This window comes from Hemibagrus wyckioides, linkage group LG22 (genome assembly GCF_019097595.1).
Source record: "Hemibagrus wyckioides isolate EC202008001 linkage group LG22, SWU_Hwy_1.0, whole genome shotgun sequence".
NCBI lineage: Eukaryota > Metazoa > Chordata > Actinopteri > Siluriformes > Bagridae > Hemibagrus > Hemibagrus wyckioides.
In genome coordinates this window covers 18,976,066-18,997,430 of record NC_080731.1, presented here as the reverse complement: position 1 = coordinate 18,997,430, position 21,365 = coordinate 18,976,066, and the positions used below count along the sequence as shown (strand labels likewise).

General features: G+C 40.1%; 2 protein-coding genes across 2 annotated transcripts; both read left to right on the top strand.

Annotated features, from left to right (window-relative positions):
- The first annotated feature begins 3,178 nt into the window (after positions 1–3,178).
- LOC131343155 (uncharacterized) lies at positions 3,179–4,694 on the top strand. Its single transcript, XM_058374597.1, has 2 exons — positions 3,179–3,308; positions 3,973–4,694. Exon 2 carries the CDS (start codon positions 3,990–3,992, stop codon positions 4,464–4,466), a length of 477 nt encoding a protein of 158 aa, XP_058230580.1. The 5' UTR covers positions 3,179–3,308; positions 3,973–3,989; the 3' UTR covers positions 4,467–4,694.
- Positions 4,695–18,215: 13,521 nt separating this feature from the next.
- On the top strand, positions 18,216–20,268 carry LOC131343166 (uncharacterized). The gene is made up of 2 exons (XM_058374607.1): positions 18,216–18,309; positions 19,452–20,268. Exon 2 carries the CDS (start codon positions 19,479–19,481, stop codon positions 19,938–19,940), a length of 462 nt encoding a protein of 153 aa, XP_058230590.1. The 5' UTR covers positions 18,216–18,309; positions 19,452–19,478; the 3' UTR covers positions 19,941–20,268.
- The last annotated feature ends 1,097 nt before the right edge of the window (positions 20,269–21,365 follow it).

Here is a 21,365-nt window from a genome sequence, read left to right as displayed (position 1 = left end):
AACCCACTCCCAAAGAAAATGGCAGCCACACTCCTATAACAAGTGAACAGAATATACAGTGAACAATATATACAGAGTGAACACACACACACACACACACACACACACACACAACTAACAAGTCCAAATTGGAAAACCAAGCTCAGAGTCAAGGGAAAACAAGCACAAGTCAAAAACCAGATTTCAACACAATAATCACTAGTATAACCAATCTACTAGAACTCCAAGCACACCACTACAAACACCCTCCACCTTGCTTCCCTTCTTCTTCCTTAAATACTGATAATCATTGAGGTGTAGGTGGAATTAGGACCGGCAAGGACAGGCTGGAAACTCTGGCAAGGAATCGGACCACAAATGAAACTGATCATCTCTCAGTTTCTGGTGTTGTGTTTTGATTTCCTCTCTGAAGCCACCTACTGGAACCTTCTCCAAAGTGCAACAACGCCTCTCACAGGAATGTGTGATGCTGGAATTCCCCTTCACGTCACCGTTACCTTTAGGCCTAACTTCCCTTTTCTTTCTCCAGCACACCTGTGAAATACACCAAACAGAAACCACCTGTGATGCTGGCACTAATAATTCCAAACAATCACTTTCCTTTCTTCTCCTCACAGGAAACATCCCGCTTCCGAAGAGAGAGGAGCGATCGGCTATGCTGAAGCACTCAGAGCTCTGAGATCAGAAATATCCAGCAAGACAAACTGTTCCAATAAACATGAACTCACTGCTCTATACAATAACACATTATTCACTGTGAGTGCTGTGTCCAGTTCAGGGACAGGGTGGATGTGGAGTTTATACTGGGATCACTGGAGGTTTAATTGTAAAATAAATTCCCAGCACAGATTTATTTTAAAGAAGGAATTTACGTAATAATTTTTCACCTTTTTACTTCATAGAGATTTCTGTCCCTGAAATTCATGCTCACAGAGCACATTTCATCCAAGCTGACTTTATTTAATGGCCTTGATTTTGAGTTACTGAAGTCTGATTAATGTATTCCATTTAATTTAGTAAACCTACGAGTAATAATTATGAGTATGCAGTAATTATTCACTTATCACACAATGCTACCAAAAATAATCCCCTAGGCTATTGATTCAACATGTAATTCTCCCACCTACAACCAGTAAAAACAACCCTCAACTCGAAACTCGGGGTCTTCTTCACTGCCAGTTCCTTTCCTGTTTACAGAGTGAAGTCAAATCAACATGGCTGCTCACACTGTGAAGAACCTAAAGTCCTAAAGTTCCCTTTCACCTGCACCTCAACACTACAAAGACCAGGGAGATGGTGGTGGACTTTAGGAGGCCCAGGCCTCAACCTGAGCCTGGAACTATCAACGGCGACTGTGTGAAGTTGGTCAAGACCTACAAGTACCTTGGAGTACAGCTGGATGAAAGAATGGACTGGACTGCCAACACAGACGCTCTGTGTAGGAAAGGACAGAGCCGGCTGTACTTCCTAAGAAGGCTGGCTTCCTTTAACATCTGCAAAAAGCTGCTGCAGATGTTCTATCAGACTGTGCCCTCTTCTATGTGGCAGTGTTATGGGGAGGCAGCATAAAGAAGAAGGACGCCTCACGTCTGGACGAGCTAATGAGGAAGGCGGGCTCGATTGTGGGCTCAGAACTGGACGGCCTGACATCAGTGGCAGAGAGGAGGGCGCTGAGCAGGCTCCTGTCCATCATGGACAATCCACTGCATCCACTGTACAGCATCATCTCCAGACAGAGAAGCAGCTTCAGTGACAGGTTGCTGTCACTGCCCTGCTCCACTGACAGACTGAGGAGGTCGTTCCTCCCCCATGTGACTCTTTAATTCCACACGGGGTGGGAGGAGTCAGTGCTGACACTACTCTTCTCTCTGTACTGGACTGTACAATAAACCACACACCACACACTACACACAATACACTCCGGTTTATACAGAACTCTCAATAAACTGAGATTTGTACAGGACTCATAAACACACAGTTATTGCACATAAACAGTTTTTGGCACATCGACTAGGTCTGTAACCTTAAACACTTGTTTTGCACATTTCTTATCTTGTTCTTCATCTCATTCTCCATATTTATTCCTTAAATCTCTGTATTTAGTATTTTTCTGCTATATTTTGTTAATTTGATATATTTTTTGTTAAATTTTGTACCCTAATTTGGGTTTTTTAGTATTTTTGTTCTAAATACATTAAAAGGCAGGTCATGAAGAAGTGGATATGATGAAGCTCATCATCCTCATCATCAAATCCTGAGTGGAGAAACATGGACCATTCACATAAATACAACCGCCACAACTGGTGATCTCAAGCGACAAATTGCCCCAAAGACTTTCCATAACCAGTGGATGAAACCTACAGCTGAATCATGAAGAGGGTGAAAGATTGAGTTCTGAGATCAGGATCCACCGTGATCCTGCTGATCATCATGATCTCCTTTGTAGATTCACGTCACAGTTATAATGGATTCTTCTGAAATGGAAACTGCCTGAGGCTGAGATGTGGGAGTATTGATAATTTATCTGAATGAAAGAATGTGCTGTAACCATGATTAAAAAAGTATAACACACATTTTAGATCATATCAATAGTGTATATGTACACACACACACACACACAGACACACACACACACACACACACACACACACACACACACACACACACACACAGACACACACACACACACACACACACACACACACACACACACACACACAGACACACACACACACACACACACAGACACACAGACACACACACACACACACACACACACACACACACACACAGACACACACACACACACAGACACACACACACACACACACACACACACACACACACACAGACACACACACACACACACACACACACACACACACACACACACACAGACACACAGACACACACACACACACAGACACACACACACACACACACACACACACACACACACACACAGACACACAGACACACACACACACACAGACACACACAGACACACACACACTTACTGACCTCTGCTGGACACTAAAACACTTAGACCTCTCCTGATGTCCGGAAACCGAAAGTAGCTGAATGAATCCTCGGAAAACAAAACCTGACGGAGGGCGGGCTCTGCTCTTCTCCTATTGGCTGGAAACATGAGCAGGCGGTCATCTCCATTGGCTGTCACACAGAAAGGGGGCGTGGTTATTAGACTATATAAGGAACCGTGGTCGGCTGCAGCGGGAGAGTTTGAGGTGATACTCGAGACTTTAAAGAGGACGAGGATTTTCAGGACACATTCATCACCTGTATAAAAGGTAGGTTTATAATAATATGTTTCTAAATAATATGCGTGTATCATAATGAGCAAAGTTTAATTAACTTAAAAAGATTTCAGCGATGGAAAATGATCAGTGATTAATAGAATCTGAAAAAATAAAGTTGTCTGAATGTTTGGTGAGCTGAGGGTAACATAATAAACATGTAATAGAAGGTAATAACACCTTTAATAACAATAGTGGCTTTGGTTCCTTTTCAGTACCTGTACCTTTGTACTTATGTTCTAAATGTTTAATAAACTCCACTTGGAAATATAGATTTAGTGCACCATAAAAATATTTATGGAGCATAATTTAAGGGTAATTATCTTTTAGAGACATGTTATATATACAACTTTCACATTAAAGGTTACAAAAAGTGTACACTTGAGAATCCCACCCTGGTACCACAACAAATGGACATGATCTAGCTGTAAACTCTGCTGGCAGCCATTTTAAATCCAGAAACACTTGACTTGAGGCTCTAGTTACATTTTTACATCATTTACATGGTCAAAATACACTCATTTCTAATTGATCTAATTGGGGAGATGATAATTAATTCATACTTGGTGATCGTAAGCTTCCATTAGTCTTTTAACTTCAGTGAAAAATGTTTTTAAATAATAAACACTAATCTGCCCTTTTTTTTACTTTTACAAAGGTCATTAAGCAGCAGATATGATGGAGCTCAACATTAAAGTCCTGAGCGGGGAAACGAAGACCGTGCACGTGAATCCAGGTGCTACAATCGGTCAACTCAAGCATAAAGTCGCCCAAATCTTTAATGCAAGTCCTCTACGGATGAAGCTTTCTGTCACCAATGGGCGAGTGGTGCAGCTGGACAATGACCAGATGACTGTGAACCATTATGGTCTGAGTTCAGGAGCCACCGTGATGCTGCTGATCTCCATGACTCCCGTGCCACTTCAGGTGTTCGTGAAGAATGAGAAGGGGCAGACGAAGACATATGACATTACTGATGAAGAAACCGTCGATCAGTTGAAGAGTAAGGTCCGCCAAAAAGAAGGAACACCAGAGGACCAGCAGCGGCTGATCTTCAATGGTAGACAGCTGGACTCTGGCAGGAAGCTGCAGGATTACGACATTGTTTCTGGAAGCACCATTCATATGACCCTCCGTCTGCGTGGAGGCTGATGGGACAGAAACACTTGGAGATCATTTTAGCCTAAAAAATGTAACATGATTCATCTCGTAATGTTTGTTACAGATTACTGAGGTGTCTTCATTCTTTTTGCACTCAACTGATTCTTCTTTTCAGAAAGTGATTTTCTCCAGAATCATTTCTGAATATTCCAGAATCTTTTTCTATTCCATTATAGAAAATTATATTTATACCATTTTAAGTTTGCTTGCTTTACTGTTACAGTTTTGCCTTTAGAATTATTTATTAGCACGTATTATAAATAATTTAAGAATAATATTTTTAAACACAGTATTAAAAAAAATGAAGTTACTGTAATAGTTTATTTCCTTATGGGTGTTCTAAATGAATTAATTTCATTTCTATTTAAATAAAATGATTTATCAAAGTGACTCACTGATTTGCTTTGCCTTGGATCAACAAACTTAAAAAATTGTGTGTGTGTGAGAGAGAGAGAGAGAGAGAGAGAGAGATGTGATGCCTATGCAACTATAAAACTTGTACTTTTCTTGGAAAGTCACATTAATGATCCAGGATCATATCATAGATAAATATCAGTGTATTTAAAATATCAGCTCTTTGTTATAATCTATTCAATGTCAAAGTCAAAGAAGCTTTATTGTCACTTCAACCATATATGTCTGATGCAGTACACAGTGAAGTGAAACAACGTTCCTCCTGGAGCAGAGGTGCTACACAGAACAGAAACAGAGTACAGGTGACGCAGACAAACAGAGATAAACTATTCCTAAATCGGTGCATTCTTTACAAACTAAACATACAACATAAGTACACAGGATGACAAGACAAGACAGTGCAGACAAACAGGACACATAACACAGACAGTGTTAACAGTAGGTGCAAAAACAGATAGAGACAAGTTTAGGACAGTGAATATATCAGCGGAAGTAAAAGAAGTGATTAAGTTATAACAGATACATTTAATTAAAATGACGTGTGTATTTAAATAATCAAAAGTGAACAGTTATAAATATTTAAAGTAACGTGTGCATGTAAACAAGACAAGTTTAGTGTGTGTGTGTATGTGTGTGTGTCCAGCTCAGTTCAGTGCTTTGTTGAGACCAGCTCTCCGCTTGTGTGTGTGTGTGTATCTGTGTGTGTGTGTGTGTGTGTGTAACACTGTGTCCAGAACAGTTCAGTTCTCTGTGCTGATGGCATTGTCTGTGGAGCAATTTAGACGATACACAAACTGCATGGGGTCTAGTGATGGTGGCAGCAGGTTCTTGATGTGCCTCATGACGAGCCTCTCAAAGCACTTCATGTGGAGTGCAATGGGACGGTATTCATTGTGACAGGACACTGGAGACTTCTTCAGCACGGGGATGATAGTGGTGGACTTTAGGCACAATGTTGCTATCATTATTATTGTTATTATTATTATTATTATTATTATTATTATTATTATTATTATTATTATTAGGGCCAGAGCACCGAAGGAGCCTTGCACCATAGGTGCGGAAGCACTATTGTTTTCGTTAGAATTTTATATTCTTTTTTTACATTTTTTTTTATCAAACTTTCGGGGTATTTTGGACCCCTTAACATGCTCAAAAACTCATGAAAATCAGCAGACAGGTTGGAATCTGTGGCCATCAGGACGTCACCGTGGCTCGGCCCTGGGCGTGGCACACACCCGTTACAGCGCCCCCTGGAACATCTTGCTGCATAGCTGATACACACTTGCACGTATCCATGTACACCTTGGTCCACACTTAGATCTCACTGAACTGAACAACTTTCACACTGCATGTCATTAAGTCTAATCCACAGGAAGTCAGTTATTTTGAGTTGTTTGCAAAACGCCCCAATGGAATTTGAAATACTCCTCCTAGGGAATTGATACAACCGCCACCAAACCCAGGCTAATATGATCTCAAGACATTGATACAACCGCCACCAAACCCAGGCTAATATGATCTCAAGACATTGATACAACCGCCACCAAACCCAGGCTAATATGATCTCAAGACATTGATACAACCGCCACCAAACCCAGGCTAATATGATCTCAAGACATTGATACAACCGCCACCAAACCCAGGCTAATATGATCTCAAGACATTGATACAACCGCCACCAAACCCAGGCTAATATGATCTCAAGACATTGATACAACCGCCACCAAACCCAGGCTAATATGATCTCAAGACATTGATACAACCGCCACCAAACCCAGGCTAATATGATCTCAAGACATTGATACAACCACCACCAAACCCAGGCTAATATGATCTCAAGACATTGATACAACCGCCACCAAACCCAGGCTAATATGATCTCAAGACATTGATAATGCAGAATTGATGAGGGACTCTTGATTTCTCAAACGGTTCAGCCGTGAGAAGCCCTTAAACTTATGGCGAATAAAACGAAACAGGAAGTGGCTAATAACTTCTGAGTACATTAAGTGATCTACATGAAACCTTAGGATTATGTTATACATTGAAAACTGATCACACTGATATGAGAACTGTGAGTCTCGGTCATAGCGCCACCAACTGGCAGCAGGAAGTGTGTCACTTTTTGAAATCTGTAATATTTTCTCCCTTACTTTCACCTGATTTGGTTGAAAATCAGTCAGGATAATGTCAGGACATGGCTGATGTGAAACTGTGAAGGAATTTTTGATACCTTGAATCGTGTTACTATGGTGACGATTTACATGAGAACATAATAGAAGAAAATGAATCTTCTCATATCTTACGAGTGGAAAGGCCTAATGTTCCAAAATATTTCCCATAGAGAGTGTACATGTTTATGAGAAAGGTCAGTGTGGCTGGTCCCCGGGTGTGGCACAGGGCTGTCACAGCGCCCCCTGGAACTTTGTCAGAAATAAAGCTGCACAGCTCATATTCAGTTGCACATATATGCATGAGACCCGGTATACATTTAGTTCTCATTGAGCTAAATGATGTTAATCCACCTGTCATGGGATCTGCTTAACAGGAAGTCAGTTATTTTGGGATGTTTGAAAAACACACCCAATGGAATTTGATATACTCCTCCTAGGGGATTTATATGATTTTGACCAAACAGGGTCCAATATGATCTGAAGACATTGAGGATCTAAAGTTGATGAGGGATTTCTGATCTCAAACGGTTCAGCCGTGAGAAGACCTTAAACTTATGGCGAATAAAAGGAAACAGGAAGTGGCTAATAACTTCGGTGTATATTGTGTGATGTACATCAAACCTCAACTTTATGTTAAGAGAAGAAAGCTGATCACACGGACATGACTACTGTGAGTGTCAGTCATAGCGCCACCAACTGGCAGCAGGAAGTGTGTCACTTTTAGAAATCTCTAATGTTTTCCCTTCCTTTCACCTGATTTGGTTGAAAATCGGTCAGAATAATGTCAGGACATGGCTGATGTGAAACTGTGAAGGAATTTGTGATATTGTGAATGATGTTGCTATGGTGAGGACATAATAGAAAAATATTAATGTTCTTATATCTTAACAGTGGAAAGTCCTAATGTTTCAAAACTTTTTACATAGAAAGAACAACTGGTTGTGAGTAATTCTGCTTAGTTTCATGATTTTGTGACGCTCACAACAAATTTTTACATTTATCAGTCCATTGACTGGACATGGTTTTGGCCTGACTCCTGCAGTACTAGACTATGTCCACTAGAGGCTCTTTCCCCTTTATTTTAATTTCTTTACAATATGGCTTCATTTTCACAATTCATATATACTGAACAAAATTACAAACGCAACACTTTTGTTTTTGTTGTTAAAATTGTTAATTTTGTAAAATAAATAAATGGATAGGTAGATAACACAGCACTTTTATATTCTCGGACCTTATTATTTATATCAGCAGCTTTGACACTAGTGCAGTTTCTAATCGCGGGTCTTATAATAATGTGCTTGTTTATTCCTATATCTTTCTGCATATGGAGCATGTCCCAGGGACACTGGGCTCAGGTGATAAAACACCAAGAATAGGACTCATGCGTCTGGTGAGTTGTAAAGTGCAGTGCTTTTCATAGAATCACTTGGAGTGCTTTTAATGAAGTGAACAATTTCCTGCTGCCTTCATTTACCACTAGTGACCACTGGTTAAGGATACTGAAGGGAAACCTATACTAAGAGATGTCTGACATGGTGTATTTTTATCCAGATCTGAGTCGTTTAGGGCTGAAGAGTTATTGCTTTCCTCAGATTTGAAGAACCAAAATGACCACATAATGTTATCTGCTGAGCTTTGGGCGACTGCTCAGAGGTACCAAGCCTCCAGGAGCACCAACATAACCAGAGATAGAAGATTTTAATTCGCCTTATTTCCCTCAGCTCTAGTGCTTTAAGACATGAATCATGGGGCGTGACGGAGACTGTTATCGACAATCATTGAAGGTCTGACGGCCAAAAGGACCGAAAGCAATACATTTGACAGCTTAATAGCAGTGATGAACGAAAAAATATATATAAAGAAAGAATAAACTAAGATAATGAAAAAAAAATGCCTTAAATATGTAGTTTGTTTATTCGCGCCGCTGCTGTAATTGAGCAGCCTGAGGGGTGAACCGAGGTTAAGTTAGCTTACAGTGCTAACGCTAGCATGAACGTTAGCTCTGCTAAAGCAGCAGGTACTTCGGTAGTTTAAGAGGGTTTTCTGTCCTTTTTTCCTTGTTTTTGGGCACAGTTGCCAGATGACGTCTCAATACCTATAACGTCATAGAGAACGTTCCCGAACTGTCTTACGCTCCTAAGCTCTTGATCGTCATGAGACCGTCATTCAACGAAACGACAGCTGAGGTGAGAGACGTTTTCTCTTGGTTTCTTTCCATAAAGTCATGTTTGTGTAAAAAACATGCAGTAAGAGGAGCTTTAGTTTCAATTAAAACAGATTTTAAAGCTTTTCTAAAGAAAACTGTATAGGTTTCAGGAAAAAAAAAACTGTTTCCTAAAGTCACCTAGAGTTGGTAAGAAGCTCTTTGTGTTCCTCCCGTGTTGAGATGATGATGATGATGATGATGATGAAGTGTAGCTGAATAAAATGCTGTGTGTTTGGAGTGTAACTGCACTTTCCTCCGTTCATCACGTCAATTCATCACTTTTATTAGACAGAAGAGCGAAGTGAACGCTCACACTTTATAGAAATAAGTCTGAGTTTAAGGAGAGGAACAGCTCTAACTCTCCAACCTTCTGCTGTTGTTGTGTAAATTTGGATTGGATCTAGATTCAGTGAGATTCACAGTGACAATGCTGATAATGAACAACGGTGCTGAGGTTTTTGGGCCTTTTCCTGAAGAACAAGAAGCTGGGGATTATACATGCAGTACAGGTACGACACACTGACACTCCTGAAAGCTCCACAGCTCACTGTACTTTTAGCTCCTTGAGTCGTCATCAACAACATGTCTTCCTCTGTTTGACTCCAGGGAACTCTGTGGTCCTGCAGTGTGATGAGAAACACCTGTCTGCTGGAGAGGTCTTAGCATTCCCAGGTCCTCTGTTGAGGTGAGACGCTCTTTCTCCTCTCGCACACTCAGGGTTTCAGCAGTAATAACATTCTGAAGCAGATCATCAGGTGGTTACAGAGTGTGTGTGTGTGTGTGTGTGTGTGTTACAGGGCTGATATGCAGAAAGACAAGTTGATGAGGTTTATCCAGCAGAAATGTCAGGAGTGTTTGCTCCACCTGGATGAACCACTGCAACAGAAATCCTTCTTTTTCTGGTCTATTATGGAGCACTTCTGTGATAGCAATGGAGTAAGTGCTGGACTTCATTCCACTATAAAAAAAAAAAAACACATCATCATCTGTTTACTGTTAACTAATAAACACTCAGACTCCCAGCTGTGTGTGTGTGTTCAGTGAGATGTGAAAGTAAAGAGATGTTTCTTTTTCCAGAGTGTAATGATGTCTGAAATAGCTGTGCTGCTCTTCAATGGCTATGGCCGTCTGAGGAAAAAGGTGAGTGTTTCAACGTCTGTCTCTACAGTGTGTGTTGCGTGATTCAGAATCACGTGAACTAACGTGAATCTTTCTGCTGCAGCTGGGACGTGTGAAGAACCAGGAGCAGTGGTGCCTTCCTCTGGCGAAGCTTCTATGCTCTGCTGCACCAGAAGAGCAGCTCAGAGAAGACATTATTAAAATGGGAAATGATTTTGGTAAGGATTTCACAGTAACGCCATTCTTCTAGAACGAACGTGTTGCAGCTATGGTCACTTTATTAGGAACACCCCATTCACGGATTTATCCGATCGGCCAATCGCATGTCAGCAGCGGTGCAACCTATAAACTCATGTAGATACAGATGAAGAGCCTCAGTTCTCGTCAAACATCATCAGGGAGAAAATTCTCAGTGATGTAACCATGGCGACTTCAGATTTTAGGAGTACAATTGGCTGATTGGATAATTGCCTGAATGATCGGTGTTCTTAATAAAGTGATGTTTGTTTTTCCATTTTCAGCTTCCAGAAATTGGACGTATGCAGCACATATCTGCTTCGTGCTGGCGCAGGTGGAGCTGGGATCATACCAAAAGTTTGATCTAATCGGATGTGAAAGGTAATTTGTGTGTGTGTTTTTGTGTGTGTTTGTATTTCTCATTTGACACGGTTTTCTCTTTGCACCAGTTTGCCACAGGATAACCCAGCCCTGATGGAGGCGGTGGAGAGAACTGAGGTGTACGAGTATGTGCTGTCTCTGACCTCAGGCTTCGGCCAGACATGCTTCCAGGTGTGACTTTTTCACTGTGCTGTAATGTATATATGAGAAATAAAGGCTATTTCTTTCTTTTTCTTCTTTTCTGTTTCCTGTGGAATGTGTCAAGAAAACATGGCACTGAGAAATGCTTCTGTCTGTCTGTCTGTCTGTCTCAGGCTTATAAGATACTTTATGCTGATGAGCTCTACGAGCTCGGACATTCTGCTCAAGCGCTGCAGTACTGCGAGACCATAGCTGCAGAACTCATCCGTCGTCCTTCATGCGCCAGTCCCAAAGAGATAAGGATGCTCATCACGGTAAAAAAGATGAGGCGTATTTGTGAAATTTGTGCAGCTTTCAGGAGTAAAGTCTTCATCTGCCATTTTATTTCCCTGTGTGCAGCTCAGTCAAGTACTGCTTCACGAAAATGAAGAAATTGAGTGGCTGACAAAACTTAAGCAACTTCAACTTCTGGAAGAGAATGCAGCTCCGCCCCAGTTCCACCCTTCACAATACAGTAGGTTACAGTCCACACATACTAGCGTTAGCATCTCTAAATGACTTAGTGAGGTGTGTCCAGTGCTGCATCCTGTAGCTAGTGACCTCATAGCCATCAGAGGAGATCCACATTCAGAGTCTGGACTCTGGGAATAGATTTCTCTCTCTGCATTTTCCCAAAATGGCTGATGTACACATCACCGCTGGTGGTTGATTTGGTCAGATTAAATCTTTCTGTTCAGACTATAATATAAGCTCCAGATGCTGGCATTCAGCACATCCTCCTCACACACAGCCATGCTCTCCAGAAACACACATCTCATTCACAAAAGACACCATGAGGACAACATGAGGCTCTTTCACTCTTATTTCTTATTTCTTATTTCTATTGAACTGAACTACTGTGTGTGTGTGTGTGTGTGTAACAGGTGAAGTTGATTCACTCTACACTATAGGAGAGCTGCTAGGGAAAGGAGGATTTGGCTCTGTCTACGCCGGAGTCCGTAAATCAGATGGAAAACAGGTGTGTGTGTGTGTGTATGTGTGTGTGTGTGCCAGTAAAGTGTTAGTAAAGTGCTGTTGTAAAACTGATTCACTGTGTTGTGTTCATGTGTAGGTGGCCATTAAATGTGTAGCCAGAGATAGCTGCTGGAAGTACGTCGCCTTCGTAAGTAAATTTACAGAACAGATCTACACCAAGACCATGTTTGTGTTTACTTACTGCCACTAACATCCTCACAAACCCTGCAGCACTTAATCACATCTCAGAGTCACATTTTATTTCCTTTCGTTCAGATTAAAGATCAGAGGAAGAGCTGGTCTGGAGTACCACTCCAAATCTTCTCCACTCCTCCATCTCTGCTTAGCACACTGTAGACTTATCCCCTCCATGCTAACCGTGTGAGTGTGTGTGTGTTTAGCCTGAAGTGACACAGAGGGTCCCTCTGGAGGTGGCGTTAATGGTACTGGTGTCACAGCCTTACTGTAAGAACGTGGTGGAGCTGCTAGAATGGTTCGAGACGTCCGAGTTCTTCATCCTGGTGCTGGAGCGACCCGAATCCTGCATGGACCTTGATAAGTACTGTTGTCTTCAAGGCGGTAAACTGTCTGAAGACGAGTCTCGGTTAATCATGAGGCAGGTGGTCGAGGCCGCCCGTCACTGCTGTGATTGTGGCGTTTTTCACCGCGACATCAAGCCATTGAATATTCTCATCAGTACCAATACACTGGAGGTGAAGCTAATCGACTTTGGCTGTGGCGACCTGCTCAAGGATGACTACTACACCGAACACATAGGTCAGTTCACATACAGAGACGATCCGGTTCAGGATGTGGTGGAGAATGGTGTTTTCTGATGGTTTCTGCTCTTTTTCTCTTTTCTCACTCAGGCACTCCAGCTTACTATCCTCCTGAGTTGATTCTGTACAGTGAGTATTATGGAGTTCCTGCTACCATCTGGAGTCTGGGGGTTGTCCTGTATGAGATAGTCTGTGGAACCATGCCTTTTAAAAGCAGTTGGGAGATTGCTGAGGGGAAACTGACGTATCCTAGTGATGTATCTGACGGTGAGAAAACGCCTTTTTCCAGGATTTCTTCTTGTTGATGACTTTATATTGATCTGGACCTCTGTCTCATGGCTGCTCACACAGAGTGCTGCATGCTGATCAGCTGGTGCCTGGAACCCGACCCTGTAAATCGGCCAATGTTCGAGGAGATCCTGAACCACAAGTGGTTTATCGGAGAACGTCAGTACGTGGACTAGATGGGATAAACCAGAGCCAATGACGCAGAGCTGTAAGTGTTTAAATACTCTAGAGCTCAGCCAACGTACTGAATCACTACTGACTTCTGGAAAACAGATTACTTTACTGATAGAAAGATATATGGAAAAAAGTGTCAAATGATGTGTGAGTGAAATGGTATTTTTCTTTATTTTTCAGACACCCTCTGATGACTAGGAGATGATGTTGGCTTTATGACACTGAACAAAATTATAAACACAACACTTGTTTTTGCCCCCATTGTTCACGAGCTGAACTCAAAGATCTAAGACCTTTTCTATGTACACAAAAGGCCTATTTCTCTCAAATGTTGTTCACAAATCTGTCTAAATCTGTGTTAGTGAGCACTTCTCCTTTGCTGAGGTAATCCATCCACCTCAAGGGTGTGGCATGTCAAGATGCTGATTAGACAGCATGATTATTACACAGGTGTGCCTTACCTCCTAAGGCGTTTCAGAGAATTTGGCAGTACATCCAACCGGCCTCACAACCGCAGACCACGTGTAACCACACCAGCCCAGGACCTCCACATCCAGCATCTTCACCTCCAAGATGGTCTGAGACCAGCCACCCGGACGCCTTAGGAGACGGCTTATGGTAGAGAAATGAACATTCAGTTCACGGACAACAGCTCTGGTGGACATTCCTGCAGTCATCATGCCAATTGCACGCTCCCTCAAAACTTGCGACATCTGTGGCATTGTGCTGTGTGATAAAACTGCACATTTTAGAGTGGTCTTTTATTGCGGTCAGCCTAAGGCACACCTGTGCAATAATCATGCTGTCTAATCAGCATCTTGATATGCCACACCCTTGAGGTGGATGGATTACCTCGGCAAAGGAGAAGTGCTCACTGACACAGATTTAGACAGATTTGTGAACAATATTTGAGAGAAATAGGCCTTTTGTGTACATAGAAAAAGTCTTAGATCTTTGAGTTCAGCTCATGAAAAATGGGGGCAAAAACAAAAGTGTTGCGTTTATAATTTTGTTCAGTGTACATCTACAGACATCGAAAGAAAAAAAAGAAAATAAAATGTACAGTATAAAATATCAAATTTTCTTACTTTTATTTTCACAATAAAATGAATAAAACATTTAAAATGAAACACTCGGTAGTGATTACCTTTCATTTGTCTTTTATCTTTCTGCCCTTAATTAACTGATTAATCAATCAATCAATCAATTAATGAATTCTACAGCAACCATGAAGTACACCTCTGTTCATGAGTATTGTACTGTGATCTATCTACCATATTATAAACCGTTTCTAACAGATAAAAATGTGATCTGAATTAAATTCCTTAATGGTCTTCCTTCTCCTGACCCTAGAGAAGGGGTTGTATATTGTTAAACCACAGTGCCACTGTTTTCTAGGAAATAAATGCAATATCTCAAACTATTAAACTAATATTACTAATTAATTAATTAATTAATTAATTAATTATCTTACCACTGCCACTGAGTGAGGTGTAGGGCCGGTAAATTCCCGACACTGAGTTTTTCTCCTCTGTCCAAGCAGCATGTCTGTACAATGACCTCGATCACAGATTATCTCACACACAGACTAAAACTTTACATTTGATGAATAATGTGAAAGAAGAAAACTCCTTTTAACAGCTCCTGTTTAAGGAAGTGTTGCCATGACAACCAAATGTGACATCAGACACTATGCTCAGCGGTTTGTCTAAACCCATTTACCATTTTAACATAATAAAAAAAGTAAACATTTATAATATTAATACACATTTTTAGCTGAATGTTTAAAACAATTCGATTTTACAGTTGGGTCAAAATTTGCAGCGGTGCATCTGTTTATTAGGGCCCGAGCACCGCAGGAGCAAGACCAGAGGCTTACCACCGTAGGTGCGGAAGCACTATTGTTTTCGTTAGAATTTATGTTTTATTTTTTATTTATTTATTGTTTTATCAACCTTTCGGGGTATTTTGGACCCCTTAACATGCTCAAAAACTCTTGAAAATCAGCAGACAGGTTGGAATCTTGGGCCATTAGGACGACACCGTGGCTCGGCCCTGGGCGTGGCACACACCCGTTACAGCGCCCCCTGGAACATCTTGCTGCATAGCTGATACACACTTGCACGTATCCATGTACACCTTGGTCCACACTTAGATCTCACTGAACTGAACAACTTTCACGTTGTCATTAAGTCTAATCCACAGGAAGTCAGTTATTTTGAGTTGTTTGCAAAACGCCCCAATGGAATTTGAAATACTCCTCCTAGGGAATTGATACAACCACCACCAAACCCAGGCTAATATGATCTCAAGACATTGATACAACCGCCACCAAACCCAGGCTAATATGATCTCAAGACATTGATACAACCGCCACCAAACCCAGGCTAATATGATCTCAAGACACTGATACAACCGCCACCAAACCCAGGCTAATATGATCTCAAGACATTGATAATGTAAGTTGATGAGGGACTCTTGATTTCTCAAACGGTTCAGCCGTGAGAAGCCCTTAAACTTATGGTGAATAAATTGAAACAGGAAGTGGCTAATAACTTCTGTGTACATTAAGTGATCTACATGAAACCTTAGGATCATGTTAAGCATTGAAAGCTGATCACATTGATATGACAACTGTGAGTCTCGGTCATAGCGCCACCAACTGGCAGCCGGAAGTGTGTCACTTTTTGAAATCTCTAATATTTTCTCCCTTACTTTCATCTGATTCGGTTCAAAATCAGTCAGAATAATGACAAGACATGGCTGATGTGAAATGGTGAAGGAATTTTTGATAGGATCAAAAATCACAGGATCTTGTGACACAACATACATATAGCATTACATATAGAAAAAAAAAACAAATTAACACAAATCAGTCTCACAAGTTTCTTTTCACTGCAGCAAAAGAAAACCAAAAAAACACAGTCCACCCCGGGGATCTGGAATGAAGGCAAACTGTTTGTTTTGTGCAAAAGAAATCCCAAAAGCATAAGTGGTTCTTGAAAAAGATTACTAACTATTTTGTAGAATCGAAAGGATTTTCTTGAAAAGTTCGCCTTGAAAATGCGGTTGTAAGGATGTCCGCTACCAAATCGATTTCTTCTCCTCTGTCAGCCATTGTGAGTTAAAATATATATATGTTTAGTTTGTGTGGTTATCCAATCAAAGGACGGAAAATTGCTGACGTAAATGTATGCCTGCTAGATGGCCCCAGTGACACCAACTCGAAATCTGATTTCAACTCGAAAACTGATCTGACAGTTTCATTGCCACTTATTTTAAGCTCCGGGTGCCTGCACTATTGATTCTGAAGGCCTTAAAGGATAACCCTAACCCTTAAGGATAAATACTCTTATCATAAATATACACTACTGGAAGCAGTGCAACCGAGAGAAAAGCTGTGAAATGTAGTGAATAGACTATTGGGAATAATTTAATACACATTCATGGAAAAATATTTTAAATATATTAAAATGCAAGTCAGTGATTCAGATCACTGCTGTTTAGGCCAGCAGAGAAGGCCTTGCTGACCCTGACAGTCCGCCACTGGTATTGACATTCCCATAGCATCAGTCATGACGCAGCGTCGAGTTCCCTCGTAATGTTCCCTCGGTATGTAACCCAGTTCCCTAAGAAGGGAACGAGACTCTGCGTCACTGGCCACACCCCGAGCATCCTTTCGCACTTGAATGTGACATAGATCCCCTTATATGGACATGCTGGTGCATATTCCTCCATCACGTGTCCTATCTGAGCCAGTGAATTGGCGTGTGTGCACACGGAGCTTCGGACACACTGCCTCAGCAAAGTGTTCCCATAGTGTCAGTCATGACACAATGTTTCGTTCCCTTCTCAGGGAACTTGGTTACATACATAACCTGTTGTAGTTATTGAATATTGAAGAAACTACAGTAAATATTAGTTAATATCCTGGTCAACACTGCACATGTACAGTTCATGCATATAGTGATGTTTTCATTACAGTATAGTGCAAAACTATAAAATATAATACACAGTTACATGATTATCCTGATCTATATAAGCAAACATGTAGCAAATGAGCTAATGCTAAATAAAAGCTAACAGATGAATGTCATTTATGGGCTTAACAATTTTTGTGGCTATATTAACACATCACATCAACAGTAAATAAACAAACAAATAAATGAATAAATAAATAAATAAATAAATAAATAAATAAATAAATAAATAAATAAATAAATAAGGAAGCTGCCTGGAGACTGAGGTCAACTTGAAGTCAACCTTTGAACTTCAGATAAATCAGATCAAATCAGAACTTTAGTATTAGTCCAATAATAATTCAATATTAGTCCAGCACCACGTACTAAACTGAAATATATATTTTATCTGAAATAAAATCATCAGTATAGATGTGTGTAGTATATGTATTAATGTGAAGAGAAATGGGCAAATTACACCATATGGCTCTGAACATTCCAGAAGGTGTGCCATGGGGAATGTAGTGGACTTTCCCGTAACCTGACCCTTCACTTTACTGACGTCATTCCAATTCTACAGCCTTCACTTTACTGACGTCATTCCAATTCTAATTCATTTCTTTTCTCCAAAACTTAAACTTTTAAGTTCTGCTCTGGAGCGCCACACAGTGGTTTTAATAAAAAGGGTGTTACTTACATAAAGATGCTGAACAGAAACAGAAAGCCACTGACTAAGACGCCTAAAACGAATCTTAACTGTAGGGGCGGTGCTTGATCTCATTCTGCTAGATTTTCCATATGTCCTATTGGTTAAATTGTAAATAAGGGGCGTGGCCGTGTTGTGTTGATCTGTTGTTAAATTGCGGTCCGCTGGAAAAGAGACACAGTTTTGATTCTGGGAAAAGGAGACTGTGCAAAGAAAAGTACATCGTTTACTCTAAGGTAGGTTTTTCTCTCATTTTAATAATGTGTACTTGAATAATAAATACAAAATAAATTCTAAAAATGTTAAATATTATATTTTGATTCTGATTTGTTATCACCTGTCACACAGGTGAACTAGTACATAATGTTATTGTGAATGGTATGAATGATCTCCTGTAACGTTATCTTTGACAATGATTCTGATTGATTCTTTTTGAGATTAAGCTCAGTTGACTCAGTTGTCGTGTGTTGTAGCATGGGTGAGATGGATTGTCCATCATGGAGAGCAGTTTGTTCAGTGACCTCCTGTTCCTCACTGACTCAATCCATCCCTTGTACACCCCACCACTGCAATGTCATCAGAACACTTCTGCAGGTGGCATGAATTAGAGTTGTCCTGAACGTCTGAGATATATAGAGTGAACAAAAATGGAGACAGGGCAGTCCCCTGAGGTGCTCCTCTGTTACTGACCACTGTGTCAGACAGTGAGGCCCCCAATCACACAAACTGGGGCCTATCTGACAGGTAGTCAGCAATTCAGGAGATGGTGGTTGAGCTGTCACCCATTATAAGCAGCTTTTCACTCAGTAGGAATAGTTGGATGGTGTTGAAGGCCCTATAAAAATAAAAAACATGGAGTAGGTCCAGTGCAGGTTTCACCTGTGGTACCAGGTGGGCTAAAACTATTCTCCCCAACACCTTTGTGACATGTGACCTCAAAGCAAATTGGTCTGTAGTCTCTGAAGCCAGATGTGGTGGCTTTCATAGGTATCAGTACTTGATGTTTTCCATAGCACCGTTACCCTTTTCTGCATCTGACTCAGGTTGTAGATGTACTTCAGGATACCAGACAGCTGAGTAGTGCAGGAATTAAGAACCCTGGGACTAATACCATCAGGGCCTGCAGCCTTACTTTGATCAAATCTCTCCAGCTGTCTTCTGGTTCTGTCTCTTCATTTTTAATGTTAGCTAGTAAAAAGCAAACACTTATATCACAATTATTTAAAAGAAATACAAAACTATTTGTACAGTGATAATCGGTGCTAATAAACTTCCATTATTTGTTATTTATATTTGTCTCATAGCTTCTGTAAAAATGGTTATTGATGATAGGTCAAGTAAAATATTTGAATAAATCTGTATCTTTGGCTTTTTTTAGACACAGGTCATCAATAAGGAAAAAACAATGGAGCTCTTCGTCACAGACATAACTGTAAAAACGAAGCATGTGAATGTTCTGCCAAGTACCACCATCGGTGAACTGAAGCAGCACATTGCCCCTCACTTTGGGGCAAGGGTCTCAGGCCTGAAGCTTTCAGCCAGTGGTCAGATCCTGGACAATGACCAGAAGACTGTGAGCCAATACGGATTGAGTTCAGGAGCCACCGTGATGCTGCTGATCTCCATGGCTCCCGTACCACTTCAGGTGTTCGTGAAGAATGAGAAGGGGCAGACGAAGACATATGACATTACTGATGAAGAGACCGTCGATCAGTTGATGAGAAAGGTCCGCCAAAAAGAAGGAACACCAGAGGACCAGCAGCGGCTGATCTTCAGCGGTAGACAGCTGGACTCTGGCAGGAAGCTGCAGGATTACGGCATTGGTCCAGAAAGCACCATTTATTTGACCCTCCGTCTGCGTGGATAGTGATGAGATAAATCACATGTGGAGATCATTTTTGTCCTATTTAACACCGAAGGACAAAAGATACTACTACTACTAATAATAATAATACTTTACTGAGTATGTTGTATGTGATTTGAGTGATTTGATCAGTCAGCTTATTCTCCTATTTAACCACCATTTTAAGAAAGTAATCACATCTGGAAACCTCTGTACTTCTTATTCCTGACACACTTCTGCAGATGCTTTGGACACACACTTAGATACCCTACAGTAATGGCAGGGTTGAATGATAACAGCATAAATAGTCAAATTTAGTTACTGATTTGTTTATTGTTGCTATTTATTATTTAACAACACAACAATGTACACAACACAATAATGTACACAATAATGTACATAACACAACAATGTACACAACACAATAATGTACATAACACAATAATGTACACAACACAATAATGTACACAACACAATAATGTACATAACACAAGAATGTACACAACACAATAATGTACATAACACAATAATGTACACAACACAATAATGTACATAACACAATAATGTACACAACACAATAATGTACATAACACAAGAATGTACACAACACAATAATGTACATAACACAATAATGTACACAACACAATAATGTACATAACACAATAATGTACACAACACAATAATGTACACAATAATGTACATAACACAATAATGTACATAACACTACAATGTACACAACACAATAATGTACATAACACAATAATGTACATAACACAATAATGTATATAACACAATAATGTACACAACACAATAATGTACACAATAATGTACATAACACAATAATGTACATAACACTACAATGTACACAACACAATAATGTACATAACACAATAATGTACACAATAATGTACATAACACAATAATGTACATAACACTAGAATGTACACAACACAATAATGTACATAACACAATAATGTACACAATAATGTACACAATAATGTACATTACACAATAATGTACATAACACAAGAATGTACATAAAACAACAATGTACACAACACAATAATGTACATAACACAATAATGTACACAATAATGTATATAACACAATAATGTACATAATACAATAATGTACACAACACAATAATGTACATAACACAATAATGTACATAACACAATAATGTACACAATAATGTACACAATAATGTACATAACACAATAATGTACATAACACAATAATGTACACAATAATGTACACAATAATGTACATAACACAATAATGTACATAACACAATAATGTACACAATAATGTACACAATAATGTACATATCACAATAATGTACATAACACAATAATGTACACAATAATGTACACAATAATGTACATAACACAATAATGTACACAATAATGTACACAATAATGTACATAACACAATAATGTACACAATAAT